This window comes from Paramisgurnus dabryanus, chromosome 12 (genome assembly GCF_030506205.2).
Source record: "Paramisgurnus dabryanus chromosome 12, PD_genome_1.1, whole genome shotgun sequence".
In the NCBI taxonomy this organism is placed as follows: Eukaryota; Metazoa; Chordata; class Actinopteri; order Cypriniformes; family Cobitidae; genus Paramisgurnus; species Paramisgurnus dabryanus.
Genome location: NC_133348.1, coordinates 8,090,576 through 8,109,291, shown reverse-complemented (window position 1 = coordinate 8,109,291; position 18,716 = coordinate 8,090,576). Strand labels below are relative to the sequence as shown.

The 18,716-nt window shown below is 36.8% G+C and overlaps 2 protein-coding genes across 2 annotated transcripts; both read left to right on the top strand.

The window, feature by feature from the left end:
* The first annotated feature begins 6,224 nt into the window (after window positions 1–6,224).
* LOC135738537 (trace amine-associated receptor 4-like) lies at window positions 6,225–7,244 on the top strand. The gene has a single exon (XM_065256637.1). It carries the CDS (start codon window positions 6,225–6,227, stop codon window positions 7,242–7,244), a length of 1,020 nt encoding a protein of 339 aa, XP_065112709.1.
* A 9,159-nt stretch (window positions 7,245–16,403) lies between these two features.
* LOC135737956 (trace amine-associated receptor 3-like) lies at window positions 16,404–17,423 on the top strand. Its single transcript, XM_065255802.2, has one exon. The coding sequence runs from the start codon at window positions 16,404–16,406 to the stop codon at window positions 17,421–17,423; it is 1,020 nt and encodes a 339-aa protein (XP_065111874.1).
* The last annotated feature ends 1,293 nt before the right edge of the window (window positions 17,424–18,716 follow it).

The window sequence follows — 18,716 nt, the reverse complement described above, 5'->3', positions numbered from 1 at the left end:
ACATCGTCACATGCTGCCACAAAATTAGTGATTTCTTTTTAGTATCCATTTCAGTCATTTAACATATTTAATTTTGTAAGGGGCATTCAAGTTATTTGAAATATACAATTTTTTTAAAGTAACGCAGTAATTACTTTTCCTGGTAATTAATTACTTTTATAATAATGTAACGGAGTTACTAACTCAGTTACTATTTGTGAGAAGTAATTAGTAACTATAACTAATTACTTTTTTAAAGTAACGTTCCCAACACTGATGATTAAATAATTTGCCTTTTTGACATTATTAAAAACAACAGTAAAAATGTAAGTCCTAAAACGCCAGGCCTATAATGATCACAATGGAAACATCATACATATTTAGATATGTCATTATAATTAATAGCAGAGGTCTGTGCCAGACAGTTTTAGATCTGAGATCTGTAAGGCAAATGTTTTAACTTGTCTTTGAACGTCCTGACCTCAATAGTCTATATGTTAGATAATGTATTTAAACCCAAAATGATGTTTAATACTAAAGTATTCAGAGGAACACAGCTGTTTAATCATACATGAATAAAGTCATGATTCAGATAATACTGTATATGTTTCTGAATTATAACAATAGTGAAGGTACTGGAAGAAGAAATTTTTCAAGATATTTTCTTCAAGTATTTCTATTAGTGACTGTTAAAGGGTAAACAAACTGGAATAAAACCAGATGAAAGTTAAGCTATGATTATAGTCTATTCAGTGTACATATCAGGTCATAAATCCCCTCTATGATCCTATGGTCTGTTGACTAAACCATAGTAAAGGCACTGTAACACCAGTTTACAAGAAACAAACAATCAAATGTACATTTCAAGTGACTAAAGATATTTTAAAGAAATTTCAAAGCCATTAAAAGCAAAGTATGATAAGGAGTAGTAATTAAGGATTGATCTGATATGAGACATGACATCAAATCTATGACAACTAAATAAGTGACTCAACTATGAGAGGTTAATGTTGTTAAAAGTGAAAAATTATAATAAAACTCATGTGTGCTGCTGTTTGTTTTTGTAATAAACACAGACATTACATCCAGTGTTGGGGAAAGTTACTTTTAAAAGTAAAGCATTACAATATTAAGTTACTCCCCAAAAAGTTACTATTATGTTACTTTTTCATGGAAAGTAATGCTTACATTACTTTTTAGTTACTTTTGTGTTACTTTTGCGTTACTTTTTCTTGGCTGAGTCTTGATCTCTTTCATGCCTTTCATGTGTTTTTTATGACTGAAAAGTTCTGCATTCAGAAAGTGCCTCTGGCCTGCCATCTCAGTTTCTGACTCAAACCTTTCCCACATAGACATGTGTGCATAATGTGACTATGTTTAGTTTAATTCAGTACGTATTTTTTTAAATCAAATTAATTAAACTGAAAAGTAACTTGCATTACTTTTGTTAAAACATTTCAGAAAATTTGACCAATCCACAACTACTTGAACATTTTGAGGGTCAGTTTGTATATGACCAGGCTTGAGGACATTTCTCAGGTTGTATGTACAAATGGGATTGGATTGTTGAGAAGAAATCGGCACTGTTGTCTTGAGCAGCTGCCTGTATTAAAGGCATCTGAGAACCTTCCTGACATGTTTCAGGTGCTCTTGGAAGGAACTTGAGAAGATGCGGATATCATCTAAGTAGACAAACACAAATTGGTTGAGCATGTCCCTTAGAATGTGATTACTGAGTGCATAAAATAATTTTTTTTAAAAAGCAAGGAGAAAAGACGCGCAACAGATGATTGATGGGCGGGGGAACGCCCAAAAAGAACCATGGAGACGGACGAGACAGGCACTCGCTAATGCAGACCCGCCTTATTTCAAATCTTACGAAAGAAACCCCTGGCCATATTTAAGCGATCACTTTCCACTGACGCGAAGCGAGTGTTTCATTCCTATAAAAGGTAGGATTAATTCTCTTGAGTACGAAATTGCTGACCAGGTTTTTACCGCTCATTTGCACGACGCGTTTTTAATACCATGCGCATTATCTTCTGAGGTCTAGCAGCTTCGCGTCAAGTCAAACACAACTTCAGAACGTCCTCGAGAATGCGCAGGTCATTAGACATTGCAGAGAGAGAGACAGAGTGAAAGAAGAATAAAAGTCTGACATCAGGTATCCAGGTCAGGGAAGCTAGAAGACAATAAACGTGTCAAAAGTATATAGCCATGGCACTCATCTCATTATATGCTCATTTAAACTATATATAGTTTAATAAAATAATGTATGTTACCAGCAATACATCAATTACAACCTTACTATAGTTATTGTATTTACTAGCTGCTGATATTATTAAAGTAACTTTACTTTTACTTGAGTACAATATTTTATTACTCTTTCCACCTCTGACAATATGGTAGGCATTGCACAAATCAAGCTTAGTGAAGATGAAAGCTTCTTGAAGAATTTCAAAGGCTGTGGCCATAAGTGGCAAGGGATATCGGTTACAAATTGAAATACGACCTCTGGGGGAATGGTTTCAAAGAGTAGCTCAATGGCGTAGTCGGGGGGCGATGAGGAGGTAAGGATATGGCCTTCCTTTTGCCATACCAGTCAAAGTGCAGGTTATGCTGGAGGAGCCAGGGGTAACCAAGTATAACAGGAACTTGGGAGACTGTATTAGGTGAAAGCACATTCTCTCCTGGTGCTGGTAAGTAAAGAGACAAAGGAGAGAGGTGAGATGGGTTATTTTCGCAGAAGCTAACAACCTTTCATACAAAGCTGTCACAATTAGGGGAGCAGGAAGGGATTTAGTGGATATCTGGAGACTCTTGGCAAGAAAACTAGCCATGAAGTTCCCGGCTGCACGGGAATCAATCAAGGCCTAGAGTTCCACTTCCTGTGTCCCCGTAAACCACATATAATCCTTCCTTCACATATAATCCCCATACGGAAATGTAATATATGTGAATATATGAAATATCCCTATATGAAATATATGGTAATATAAAGTAGAAACATATATGTACATATATGTACAACCATATATGACACCTATTCGAAAATGGAACAATTTCATATATTGACATATATGTCTATCCCATACAAATATATGTCTATGTGTGCAAAAAACATACATAGACATATATGTCATCTATATAATTATTTATATATGTGACATACATGACTTCACATATATGTCTAATATATGTTGCATACATATACTTATCATATATCATAAAATAATTAAATTTGAACCGTGGTTTTTATCTATTTTTCGCATGTTTCAGACCACAGGTAGGACGTACAACCCATTCACACAACTTAACACACAAACACAATTCATTATTTGTAATGTACCTGATGAGTCCAGTCGGGCCTCGAACCCGGGTCCTCACGTTGAAAGTCGTCCGCGCTATCCACTGATCCACCCAGCAGTTGGATGGGAGGGGCTAACAACTTAAGCTATTTGTGTGTAACTGAAGTAGGCGCTGTTTAGCTTGTATTTTACAGTGTTCATTTTATTATTCCTCCTGTTTTTATTTTATGCAGGGGTACACAGTGCAAATTTAACCCTTGTGCATTGTTCAAATTTAATACATCCACTAAATTAAACATCTGTAAAAATGTATCAGATTATTTTTTCACTTTTTTGCATAAATTTGTTAGTCAGTTCTGATCAAAACTACCAAATTTTTACAAAATTTCCATGATTTTAACTCTTTAATTGTCAAGTTCATAAGTGGATTTGGGGAAAATCTAAATGACAAATTTTCAATACAAAAAGTGATTGTAGACTGGATTTTTTTAACCTTTTTCGCAGTCTTGGGCATGTCAAATATAAAGTAAAAACATTGGCTTTTGATTATTGTTTTCTTCCTCATTTATTGTTAGTGGCTGTTTTTGCCCCATTGACTTCCATTATAACCACATTTTTTGATTGCAGAGCAATGACACCTTGTTATCATGCATTTTTGAATGTTGGTGGTTTTTCCTTTTGCAAAGAGGTCAAATTTGTCATTTTTACTGTTGATCACCATGTGGCACCATTAACCCTTTAGTAGACCTGTGCTGTGCAGAGCTTAATTTCTAGCTTGTACATTGAGTAATATGGGGGCGGTTTCCCGGACAGGGATTATCTTAATCAAGGACTAGGCCTTAGTTTAATTAGGAAATATAACTAGTTTTAACAAACATGCCTTACTAAAAACATTACCTGTATGCATTTTGAGGCAAAACAAAGGGCCCTGATGTATTTTAAGATATGTCAGTGCAAGTTGTTTTCAGTTTGGACAGCTCTTAAAAATGTTTTAGTCTAGGACTAGTCTAATCCCTGTCCGGGAAACCGCCCCCATGGAGTATAACTCCATAATAAAAGTATAGTATTGTGCCAAATGCATGCAGTTTGAAACTAGGCAGGGTTATAATGTTATGACCCTAATAATTTTTAAACAATATATTTACAGACCTATATAGGCTATGTTGTTTTAGAAATCTAGACATAAAACATATTGATATCATATGGTTGGAGCATACAGTATCATGTAAAAATCCATCTTATATGGTTGTAAAATACAAACCCATATAAGAATTCATACATATACATATTTTAAATATATGTATTTAAATACATTTTAATATGAGTATTCCATACAGGTTTAAAACATATATCTTCATATATCAAGAGTATCTATATATGTGATATTAATATATGTATTTATATACATTTTAATATGAGTATTTCATATAGGTTTAAAACATATATCTTCATATATCAAGAGTATCTATATATGTGATATTAATATATGTATTTATTTACATTTTAATATGAGTATTTCATATAGGTTTAAAAAATATATCTCATATATCAAGATTATTTATATATGTGATATTCATATATGTATTTATATACATTTTAATATGAGTATTTCATATAGGTTTAAAACATATATCTTCATATATCAAGAGTATCTATATATGTGATATTAATATATGTATTTATATACATTTTAATATGAGTATTTCATATATGTTTTAAACCTATATATTCATATATCCAGAGGATCTATATATGTGATATTAATATATTGCATATATATGTAACATATATGCCAAGATCGGTTTTGATATAGGGACATATATGTCATATATTACATTTCCGTATGGGTCTTGGCGGAGGTTACTGTCCCGTGGGAGGGAGAAATGGAAGCGGCCTTTGAGAGGAAAAAAGGCCGGTACAGTATCTCGACCTCACAGCCGAATGCAGAGAGGCTGGGTGGTCAGCTCTTAGCTACCCGGTGGAGGTTGGCTGTAGGGGGTTTGTGGGAGCTTCCACCCAGCACTTCCTGAATAACATGGGCGTCACAGGCCCCAAATTAAAAAGGCCTTTAAAGATCTGGCCAAGGAGGCTGAGCAGGGAAGCTTCTGGCTTTGGTTAAGAAGGAAGGACCCGGCTGGGGAAAGCAAGGGTATTAGGGTTAGCTTCAGGGGGCAATTTTTTTTATTAAAAAAATCAACTTTTGATAAATTTGAAAATAAACATACATGAGACATGACACTCTTAAAGTAAAGTAAGATAACTTTACCATTTAAAACACAAATTCTTTTACAAATGATTCAGAATTATTGGCTTACATTTGTATTGAATGTACCACTGGATAAGAAATAAAATGCAGAAACAAACAGATGCGCAGAGAATAATAATACAGACAGAGTTGTACGCATAAAACTGGAAAGCAATTTACATGCGTGCATTGGACAGTGATGGGTGTAACGACCGCCTCAATATTATATTAAGAATTGTGGCATCCCTAGTTATCGGCAAAATCACAAATATTATCAAAAATGTTTTGCCTGCACACCCTTATGCCCTACACATTTGTCCATGTACTTCCTAATATGTAAATTGCCACCACATATCTATAACCCCTCCATTATACCCCCATTGACCTTTAATTCAGAAAACACAGTTCAGTTTTTTTATTGTAATCTCATGAGTCAGAATGTTTGTGTATCAGTTAGTTACGTATACAGCTTGGGGGAGTTGAGACCTGACCTGATCTGTATATATGAACACATCTGACCTATATCACGTTCATTAAGGAAGTTAGATTGTATAGACATGTACTGTATTTATGTTCATGTTTCTTTAGATATTTGCCTTAACCATGTTGTAATTTCTAAAATGATTCTGTTAAAACTTTGGGTTATAATTGTCTGTCCATTTTCAATTACTAAGGAAGTCCTCTCAGACGCGATGTATTTCAATGAGACTGAGAATATTCTCCTGTGTTATCCTTTACATCCAGACTCTTGTCCTAGAGCTCATCGTCTCACTGTGGTTAAAGTGGCAATGTACGCTTTCATTTCACTCATGATCCTCATGATAGTTTTTGGGAATCTGCTGATCATCATCTCCATCTCTCACTTCAAACAGCTTCAGTCTCCAACTCATCTGATCGTTCAGTCATTGGCTGTGTGTGACTGTCTGCTGGGTTCACTGGTGATGCCCTATGGTATGGTGCGATCTGTCGAGGGCTGCTGGTTTTTGGGAGATGTTATTTGTAAAGTTTATTCTAGTTTGGACATGACCCTCTGTTTTTCTTCTTTGTTACATCTTAGTTTAATATCTATTGATAGATACTTGGCCATCTGTGACCCGCTGAAGTACAAAATGAGGATAACAAACAACACTGTGACTGTATTTATCACATTTACATGGATCTTTTCATTTGTGTACTGCTTTTCTGTTGCGTTTTCAGGGGTTAATGCTGTTGGTCTTGAAGCTTTTATATTACAGATGTCTTGTTTTGGTGGCTGTGTTCTGTTTTTTAACAAAGAATGGGGACTTACTGGTGTAATCTTGTTATTTATTATTCCAGGAACTATAATGAGCTCTCTGTATATCATCATATTCAATGTTGTGAGAAAACACGCAAAGGTTTTGTCAGAGAAAGTGTCTGTGACCACCACAGGTGTTAACAGTCAAAGCTCTGCACACAGAGAAAGAAAAGCAGCTAAAACTCTGGCTCTTGTTATGGGCGTTTTCTTTCTCTGCTGCCTGCCTTATTCTGTTGCCACTGCTGTTAATCCTTTCCTAAGTTTTGTGATCCCAGCTGATGTTTTTGATGTTTTAGTTTGGCTTGCATATTTTAACTCGGCTTGTAATCCTTTGATCTATGGATTTTTTTATCCTCGCTTTCAGAAGGCCTTTAAGACTCTCATTTCCACTTATATCTTTGTATTAAATCATTCACATACTCTGATATTTGAATGAATACAGTTTCTGTAGATAAATAATACCCAGTGACCGAATAAATGTTGTGAAGCTGCTATAACATTCTTTATAATAAAGTTTATAATTCTCTTAATGTACTTTCACATGCTATAATTTATGAATGATAAAATATTTGACATTATTGAAAACATACAGTAAAAATTTGAGTCTCAAAACATCCAGGCCTGTACTGATCTCAATGGGATCATACATATTAGATAAGTTATAATAAACAGCTGAGTTTAAACAACACAAACTGTGGCAAAAGTTTTCAACTTGTCTTTTAATGTCCTGACCTATAGACTATACAATAGTCTGTATATTTTGTGAAATTATACATTTAAATCAAAGATGATGTTTAATACAAAAGTATTCAGAGGAAATGACAACTGTTTATTTATACATGAATAAAGTCATGGTTTAAATAATATATGTTAAAAAATTATAACCATAGGGAAGGTAACTTACTGGAAGAAAAGTTTTTCTAGATATTTTCTTCAAGTGTACATATCAGTTCACAAATCCCGGCTATGATCTTATGGTCTGGTGACTGAACCATAGTAAAGGCACTGTAACACCAGTTTACAAGGAAACAGTCAAATGTGCATTTTAAGTGATTAAATATATTTTAAAGAAATGTCAAAGCCATTCAATGCAAAGTAAGATGAGGAGTAATAAATAAGAATTGATCTGAGATCTGGATAAGTGACTGTCAACAATAAGAGTTGATGACCTTTCATAGGTAAATGTTGTCAAAAGTGAAACATTATAAGAAGACTCCTAGGTGCTGTTGTGTGTTTCTGTAATAACACTGATATTGTAAAGCCATTATCTTACACTTTGAGACTTCAGTGAACTACAGTGAGAGCCATTATCCACAAATGGCAAAAACATGGAACAGTGGAGAACCTTCCCAGAAGTGGCCAGCTGAACAAAATTACCCCAAAAGCTCCAAGATGTCACAAAAGATCGCACAACAGCATCCAAAGAACTGCAGGCCTCATTTGCCTCAGTTAAGGTCAGTGTTCATGATTCCACCATAAAAGTGGTAAAAATGGTCTGCATGGCAGATTTCCAACAGTAAAACATCATACCAACAGTAAAATATGTTTGTGGTAATGTGATGGACTGGGGCTGTTTTGCCACCTTAGGACCTTGAAGACTTGCTGTGATAAATGAACTGTCCAACAAAATGTCCTGAAGATCAATGTCCAGCCATCTGTTCGTGACCTCAAGCTTAGGCGAACTTGGTTTCTGAAGCAAGTCAATGACCCAAAACACACCAGCAAGTCCACCTCTGAATGGCTGAATTAAAATAAAATGATGACTTTGGAGTGGCCTAGTCCTCAATCCTATTAAGACTCCCATATCCACTTATATCTGTGGATTTAATCATGCACATACTCTGACATTGAATGAATACAGTTTCTGATAATCCATGACTGAGTAAATATGTAACCAGCCACGGAAAGTAGTGACACAAGTCGGATCTGGGCCATTTTGAGTTATTCTCAAATATTGATTCTGAAAGTGCAGTTTTTAAGCTTTCCAACAATGTGTAACACATGGAAATCTGATAAGATTTGGAGAAGTCAAATGGCCATTTGAATATAGGAACTCAGAAATACTCAAACTGAGAAAATCGAGACAATAGGGGACTCTTCTTTCCGACTGGGGGAGATAATAGGGCTCATTTACATCTCATTTAGCTAAGCCATACCCCCTGTAAAGCCGTTTTGAGATACAGATGTTCTAGCATCATATGTAGTATTTTATGACAGAAGTCCAAATGACAACATTCAAAAATAAACATGACTCTTTTTACCTTTGTGGGGATCACAAGTCGAATCCAATCTGTTTCAGATTATCCAATGACCATTTTTGTCCACAAATGCGTATAATCCGTGAAATATAGATAGTCTATTGTTTACATCAGATTTCGCATGAACGTCTGGTAAAACAATATAATATACAATCTGAGGACTATTTACATCGTAACATGTAAGGGTATATGAGATTACACTCCGTTAAACACATGAACCCGCATTCAAAGTTTGTATTTAAAATAGGGAGGTAGTGTAATAGGTAATCCAAACAGTGCGTCGAAAACGTGACGTCCTTTAGAGATGTTACCAATCGCTCGCTCGTTCCTCCATCAGCAAGGACTTCATGGAAAATATTGATAGACAAAACATGTAGCCAATTATATAAAGAATACAACGATCTACACCGCGAGAGCGAGTTGAAATTAAACTACTCCATAAGATTTCTTGAAGAGCTGTCGCTGTACTTTGACGTCATCCGACTGCGGCGCCGCATAAAGTCTGTGACGCGACTGACGTACGATGCAGCTGACTATTATTTGTTCCGCCCCAGCTTCTTTTATTTTTCTTTTGTTTTGTGCGCCCGAGCTTTACAGTAGGGGTGTGCATTGGCACTGCCCTCACAATTCAATTCAATTACGATTCACCAGGTAACGATTCAATTCAATTCGATTCTACGATGCATTGCGATGCATCAGAATTCTACTGTACACAACAAGGCAAATTTTTAATAAGTCAAGTAGTAAACTCAAGTGCAACTATTCTCAACAAAAACGAAAGCTGACCAGGGCTCGCAAAATTTTTTAAATCCCTGGTAGCCCTTTGGGCAGACACTCTTTAATTTTTGGTAGCCTGAAATGAATATAAGTAGCCAGAATAAAAAAAATACACTGTTTAATGTAGAATAATGATAAATCCTGGATTTCCATGTAAGCCAAATATTCCTGCCCATCCCAGCTAACAATTTGATTCCCAAAACGTTCCCCTATTTTCCAAGGTTTTTGGTTAGCCAGGAATGTTATCTTATAGAAAAAAACATTCCAGTGACTTTAACACAATATAGAAGACTTAAAGCAGATATTTATTAAAAAGGAATAAACATAATTCCCTTTATGTTCCCCTAATGTTAGACTCTGAGGTAAAACGAAATGACAAACACACATTCTATTCGCTTTAGGTAAACATATCTTACCACTGCTGTTTAGTCACCTATCAGCTTGTAACATCATACTCTCAATAGCCTAGACGTAAATCACTCAAACATATTTTCCTTCTCACATATTTAAGTTACTAACTGAAGAAAGAAAAAAATACGATAAAACAATGTTAGTCTATGAGGTAAAAATGAAATGACGTTATTTTATTAAATGACTTGAGTTCGCGCAAGCAGGTGCTCGTGAAGAATCTAGCCGGTAGAAGCGCGTGCAGAGGGTCGCGCGCATATATCAGACGTGCACATTAGAGGATGAGTTTATTTATGCTTTCACTTCATTTCCTGACAGTTTCACTTGGTACGTGAGGACAATGACTGACAAGAGGACACCGAAATACATACACTATAATTACCTAACTAAATCTGAGACAAAGCAAAAACATTAAAATATTATTTCCTCCCCAAGATAGCCCGACAGGCAGGGTGGAGATACATTTTGGTACCCCGACAGGAATTCACAATAGAAACGAGACGTCGGGCTAGCGATTTTGCGAGCCCTGCCCGAGATGAGAATTTTACACACAGCGTAAGTCTTGTTCCTCATTAACTTCATAGATTCCGAAATGTGCCCATATGTCCACTTTCCATGGAAAAGGGTGCGTTTTTATTTACCCGTCTATCACGGTCATCTCCAAAAAATAAACAGTGACATAATCGATTATGGAATTTGCTGCATCGATGCCGAATCGTGCATGTGCGCATTGCGATGCATTGCCGAATCGATTATTGTTGACACCCCTACTTTACAGTCTGGGGAGACGCACGCTATAAGTAAAAAAAAAAAACTTAGCAAACATGTCTGAGGAACAGGGCAGCCACGTCACTTCAGTCACGTGACTTCACACTCGAGCCGGAAGAGAAAACAATTCTGAATAAAGTCGTAATTCTTGCTATTTTTGGAGCAAACTGTATTTTCGATGCTTCAACACATTCAAGCTGACCCACTGATGTCACATGGACTACTTTGATGATGTTTTTATTACCTTTCTGGACATGGAAACCGTACATAGATTTTCAATGGAGGAGACACAAAGCTCTCGGACTAAATCTAACATTAAAACATCTTAAACTGTGTTCCGAAGATGAACGGAGGTCTTCCGAGTTTAGAACGACATAATGGTGAGTCATTAATGACATTATTTTCATTTTTGGGGAAACTATCCTTATTTAGTAGTCAGGCTGGTCCCTTTGGGGGCGGAGGCGAAAACACAAGCTTATACTGTATGTAAATATACACACAGACAATGACGCCCCCAGCTGCACGCTAGAATCTTTGGAAAAACAAGCCTATTTCAACCGCAAAATGTTCGCTTTTAAATATACAAAAACTGCTATCTCAAACATGGAGAGGCTTCTTTGTGATCTCAACTAACAGATTCTGCAATAAAACGAAAATCACAAATTTTGAAAAAAAACCTTTTTTCTAATTTTCTTGAAACTTGTGCTGCCGACTTGTGTCGCATGGTTTCCGTGACAGGTCACATATTGTGAAGCTGGTAGTGTTGATTTGAGTTAATAAATTACTTAGAATAAAGTTTAATATTTTAAAGTAGTTTCACATGCTATAGTTTATTTATGAATAAATATTTTGCTAATTTGACATTATTGCAAACATTTTTAAATAACACTTTTATTTGATTAATTCCAAGGTTATTTAATAGATTTGAACACATTTAGGGTTGAACACTAAGATCATCCATGCTCAACCAAACAGGTTTGATCTGATGCAAGATGTGACAGCAAATTTGTGACACCTTGATAAGTGACTGTCAACAATCAGAGGTGATGACCTTTGAGAGGAAAATGTTGTTAAAAGTGAGAAATTATAATAAGACTCCTGGGTGCTGCTGTGCGTTTTTGTGATAAACACAGACATTACATCATGTGCATAACTGTGTGTATGTGTGTGTGTGTGTGTGTGTGTGTGTGTGCGTGCGTGCGTGCGTGCGTGCGTGTGTGTTTAAATGAGTGTCATTTGTAAATGTATTAAAACAGATCAAACACTGTGGTCAAGTATAAAATATTCATTTACAAACTGCATATGAAATGTATTTATAAAGGGTCTCCATAAATCTGTAGGGTTCTGTGCATTTAAATTGAAGAGAGGTTCAATTGAAAAAAAGTATTCATTATGTTACATTAAGTCATTTGGACTATAAGTGGATGATAAATAACATTGGATGCAGTTACAATACTGTCCTGCAACTTTTCTTAATCTAAATATATTAAAACATTTTATTTTCTAAAACAATACTATACATTTTAGCTTTTAAATGTGCTATTAAAAATTTAATTTTATTCTTGGGTTGCCCTGCAGAACCAATAATGCAGAGTTGTGCTTTCAAATCTCAAGTGCTTGTGTTAGAAATGTCATATTTTTCAGCAGATTCATAAGCCCCTTGAATCTCTCAGTAAACATTTGTAAGTTCCACATTCCATCCAACATGACTGACTTCCTGTTGGGTGGAGTCAAACACAACTTTGTAAACTTGACTCTACGGGTGTTTCTAAAATGTGAGGATGCGTCCTAGAAAGGTAGCATATCTCAGCTGCCATGTCATCATCATGCATTGTCGAAGGACATCTCAATTTGAAGGGTGCTGTTTTTATGTGTGCCGCTGCCACGGGTCGGGTATAAAATTAGCAGCATCGGGTCTCGGCTAATTTAAAATGAATGTGATTTTGCCAAACAGACCCAAGAGCACCCAAACTATCTCACGTGTGTTATTCCTAGTCATTTGTAAATTTGTAAAAAAGTTATTCGTATATAAATCTCCTGGTTCCCTCATCTTGTTTGAACAGGCTACATGACAGATTACCGGACCCATGAATGGCTGTTCCAGAGGACTTCAGGCTCCTTTTCCTCAAACAGAGTGGACACCTCTGGAGCATTATAGAGAGAAGTTTTTGGACCTCATAGACATGGTGAGCTGGGACGACACCAAGCTTAATACATGCTTTTGTTTGGGACTGGATAATCCTTGGCTTCTCCTTGTTACACGCAAGCTTGTTCGTTTACTCCTAATGGATTTTCTAAATGTTGTCCTCCAATTTTCTGGCTCTAATTTCGAAGTTGAGATTGCTAAGGATTTAATTAGTAATCATCCAGTCCCAACCCAAAACCTGTCCAGTGCTCCATCTCGCCTTAAGACTGTGTCCTCCAGCTATCCTGATTGTTGCGAGTGTCATGCTCGTGCAACGGATCAGTACAAGCGCCATGCTTGGTCACCAGATTGACTCAAGTGCCTCACTCACTCACCAGATTGTCACGAGTGCCACACTCACCTCATTGTCGCAAGTGCCATGTTCACTTACCTGTACGACATGAGTGTGATGCTCACTTTCCTAGTCTCTGCGAGGTGTGCGCTTGTTCTCCTGACTCCAGCTAAGGGGCACACTCACCCTTCTGAACTCTGCCCAACACCCCTACGTCTCCATTAACTATGCCAAGAGCTCCTACCCTACCCTGAACTCTACCCAGAACTAGAGCTAGAAGGTAGTTGTGACAGCCGCAATAGGGCTAGCCTTAGGGTGTGTCTGGGCCACACACACCTCCCGTAACATTCCCAATGACACTGAACTCTGCCAAAAGCTCCTACACTCCCCTGAACACACTCCCCTGAGCTTCTCCAAGAAAATTTTGGGGGGCTATACCCCCACGGCTGCCTATATAATCTCTTTGCATTTTCTCAAGCTTCCTGCTCTGCCGGCTTCTCCGTGGCTTCTGGTGTGAGCTGCACCCCTGTAACTTCTAGTGTGGGCTGCACCTAACTGGGCCTCGGTGTTGGATGCCACACCTTGGCCTCCTGAAATACCCCCACCTCCCTGCGTGGGTGGTTGCATAAAGGCCCGGCTATACTTTTTGTCCGCGTCCGCGTCCGGCTCGCGCGCGCACACGTCCGCGCAGTTTTCCGAGTATAGTCCACGCGGCTACACGCGGATGGCTGCGTTCGACACTATACGCAATACAAATGATTTCTTATTCAAATTATTAGTCTAACAGGCTGTCAGGGCAGCACTGATTTGGCGACATTTACAGTACATTAAAACATTAGGATAGGTGAAGAAAAGTAACTGATCCACCATTGCAAACACAGTTTAGAACAAACAACAAGACAACAAAGAACAGGAATCAAACAAACATGCTCCACAGCTTTCTGTTCTTGGAAGAAGTAAAAGTTAAAGAAGAAAAACGATAGTGTGTGTGCAAATGCTGTCTATTTCCTTTGTATAATTGTTTACAGTGGAGTGTCCTGTCTAAATATTTTCTCGCGCATGCGCTGTCGTACACGGACTGTACGCGCACTGTCCGCGCGGTCTCAAATTTTGGGCTGCACGCGGACGGTCCGCGCGGCCGGCCGCGGACCCTCCTGATGACGAAAATGACGTCATGCAGACGGCGCGCAAACGCGGACGTCCCGAGTATACTTTCGGCTTAACCCTGGGTGCCATGCACACCATCCTGGCGGCCCCCTGTCCTTCCGGACACCCCCCCATAGTTTCTGTATATATAATAGTTGTTTTGGTGTGAGGTTGTGCCTTCTGCGAGGGGGTAGTACTGTCTGAATCCCAGTCTGTCTGTCTGTAATGTTCATCTGTTTTTCACTGTGGATGTCTGGAATTGTTTATTTTCATGCAGTGTGGTGTTATCCTAATCATTTGTAAATAAAAGTTATTTGTCCCCTTCAAACACGTTATGACAGTGTGACTGGCAGGAGGTTCAATTTTGTTGACAATCTATGGTGGAGAAATTTTGAGTGTTTTATCTTAAGCTTAGTATAAATGTTTTATATAAAGTATACTTTTAATGTGTTTTATGGTTGAGGTCTAAATTAATTAAGTTGTCTCTCTGATGCTTGCACATGACAGTGTTTTTCCACAGCTAGGCCGGGATGGGGGACGTGTGACCTTGGTAAGAATAGCAAGATTGCTTTATGACGCATTAGAAAACAAAGGCATTGTGTTTTACCAGCAATGGCTGTCTTTTTGTGTAGCAACTTAAAGGTTGCAAAGATACAGGCACAGTACAAACAGATTGTTCGAATGGGAGGGCTACTAAAACGGGGGCACTATTTAAATCACTGAAAAACTCAGAACGGGGTCATTGTCATTGTCATAGTCATTGTGATCATCATTTTACCAATGCAGGTGTATACACCCTATGACCAGTATTGTGTTTCAAGCTGTCTGACACAATTCTTTAATAAAATACTTTGAAGAGAATTTTACATCTCAACCGTCTCTGATTCTCCTGAAAAAATCCACGACAAATCTCCTGTCAATCAACTTTAAATGCACATTTTAGTTGTTACCTTGGTGTCATCAATTTGGATGCAAGGCTAACAGGTTTTTTTTCTGTCTGACTGGTAAGTGCGGAGCTGCAGACTGCAGATGATGCCGTTTACATTCGGTCCAGTCATGTTAAAAAAAATTTCCACTGGTTTAGGTCAGACTTGGATCTAATTTTCTAGGGGGTTATCTAGGATTGGGTTCGGGTAAAAAACTATTTGGGTCACTTCGGGTAACCCCAGCTGTCATTTGGGCAAAAGTACACCTTTGTACCTGAAGAGTTAATTAGGTTTTTTAAACCTCAGAGGTACATAATAGTACCTTAAAAGTAAGTATTGGTACCAAATGTATACATATTTGTATCTAATGGTACATATTTGGACCTTTTAAAAGAGTACCGCCTCAGTGACAGCTGGAGTATGTATTTTGACAATTTTTTCTAACAGTGCACTCCATTAACCTTTAATTTAAGACATACAGTTCAATTTTTTGTCTCATGAGTCACAATGTTTGTGTATCAGTTAGTTACGTGTACAGCTGGGGAGGGGTTGAGACCTGACCTGTATATATGAACATATCTGAGCTATATCAAGTTTATTTGAGAAGGTAGATTGAATGGACAAGTATTGTATTTTTGTTCCTTTATACATTTGCCTTAACCATGTTGTAACATCTAAAATGATTTTGTTTAAACTGGGTTATAATTATTTGTTTGTTTACATTTACAAAGGAAGTCCTCTTATTCAAGATGTCTTTCAATGAGACGGTTTACACTTTGGTCAATACTTGTGTGTCTTTTAACTTTTACAACTGATGTATTGAATTTTGGATGCAATGTCTTCTAATGAGACTGAGAATATTCTCCTGTGTTATCCTTTACATCCAGACTCTTGTCCTAGAGCTCATCGTCTCACTGTTGTTAAAGTGACAATGTACGCTTTCATTTCACTTATGATCCTCATGACAGTTTTTGGGAATCTGCTGATCATCTTCTCCATCTCTCACTTCAAACAGCTTCAGTCTCCGACTCATCTGATCGTTCAGTCATTGGCTGTGTGCGACTGTCTGCTGGGTTCACTGGTGATGCCCTACAGTATGGTGCGATCTGTCGAGGGCTGCTGGTTTTTGGGAGATTTTATTTGTAAAGTTTATTCTAGCTTGGACATGACCTTCTGTATCTCTTCTTTAATACATCTTAGTTTAATATCTATTGATAGATACTGGGCCATCTGTGACCCTCTGAAGTACAAAATGAGGATCACAAACAACACTGTGACTGTATGCATCACCTTCACATGGATCTTTTCATTTGTGTACAGCTTTAGCATTGTGTTTTCAGGGGTGTGTGCTGTTGGTCTGGAAGCTTATATATTACAAATATCTTGTTTTGGTGGTTGTGGGGTGTTTTTAAACAAAGAATGGGCACTAACTGGTGTAATCTTGACATATATTATTCCAGGTACTATAATGAGCTCTCTGTATATCATCATATTTAATGTTGTGAAAAAACACGCAAAGGTTTTGTCAGAGAAAGTGTCTGTGACCACCACAGGTGTTAACAGTCAAAGCTCTGCACACAGAGAAAGAAAAGCAGCTAAAACTCTGGCTCTTGTTATGGGCGTTTTCTTTATCTGCTGGCTGCCCTTTTCTATTGCCATTGCTATTTACCCTTTCCTTAATTTTGGGACCCCAACTGTTGTTTTTGAGGCTCTAGTTTGGTTTGCATATTTTAACTCAACTTGTAATCCTTTGATCTATGGATTTTTCTATCCTCGCTTTCAGAAGGCCTTTAAGACTCTTATATCCACTTATATCTGTGGATTCAATCATTCACATACTCTGACATTTGAATAAATTCAGTTTCTGTAGATAAATAATAACCAGTGACTGAATAAATGCTTTGAAGCTGGTTGTGTTGATTTCAGAGATATTTAATTGATCATTTTTATTTTTTTATGTTATTTAAAATGCTATAGTTTATGTATGATATATTTTTGTTTATTTGACATTATTGAAACACACAGTAAATATTTAAGTTTAAAAAAAGCCAGGGCTGCAATGATCTCAGTGGGAACATCATATATATTAGATAATAAACAGTAGTGGTCAAACAACACAGTAAGCAAAAAGTGCCAGACAGTTTTAGATCTAAAATGTATGTTGCAAATGCTTTTAACTTGTTTTTATGTCCTGACCTCAATATACTGTATGCTTTTTGAATTGAGAAAATATAAAAATAAAAGTATTCAGATGAAATGACAACTGTTTAATCATACATGATTAAAGTCATGATTCAAATAATATATGTTAATATAACTTTTATAAACTATAGTGATGGTCATTAATTATTAATAAATCATTAGCTAATGGTTTGCAAATATATCATTATGTTGTGAGTTTACGTGTTGAGGCACATCATTTTTAACTCATTATTTAGTAATTGTATTAATTAACATATCATTGTGGTAATTCACAGATTAATTAACACTATTAGTTAATAAAATAAGTGATGATGGAATTAATCCACAATTACATATTTAATTAATAACGATTCATATATGAACTAATATATTAATCAGACATACTCTTCATTAGTTGCTAATCAGGCAATCATTAATGAATGGCTTATGAATAGTTTAGATAATCATTAGTAATACATTAATTCGTTATTTGTGCATTAGTAAAGCATGAATTCATGCTTATTAGTGCACCCTTATTGTAAAGTGTTACCAAAAATACCTTTGAATTGTCTTTGGTGATGTCATAGTTCAGCATGAAGTCTTACATGCCCAAACCTGTGACCTCTGTTTTCAACACCTGGCACCACCAACTGTATTTAAGTCATGAAGGATGATAAGGGCAAGAGTTTCGCTTCCAGAACAAATCCATGACACCCATGGCCACACCTAAAAGATGTTTTCACAGTAAAGATGAAGAAGGGCCATTACATTACAGACCCTTTTGTTGAAAATATGCTCATTTCCAGCTTCCCTTGAGTTAAACATTTGATTTATACCATTTTGGAATCCGATTTTCTAGGCCGATATGGCTAGGAACTATACTCTCCTTTTGGCTGCAGGAGGCGCAATGATATTATGCATTGTCCAAAAATAGTCCCCTTGGTAAGTTTTAATAACAGGGGACTAT

What these genes read in the sequence shown, in the direction of transcription:
- LOC135738537 (XM_065256637.1), top strand. Translation starts at nt 6,225, where the DNA reads ATGTATTTCAATGAGACTGAGAATATTCTCCTGTGTTATCCTTTACAT.
- LOC135737956 (XM_065255802.2), top strand. Translation starts at nt 16,404, where the DNA reads ATGTCTTCTAATGAGACTGAGAATATTCTCCTGTGTTATCCTTTACAT.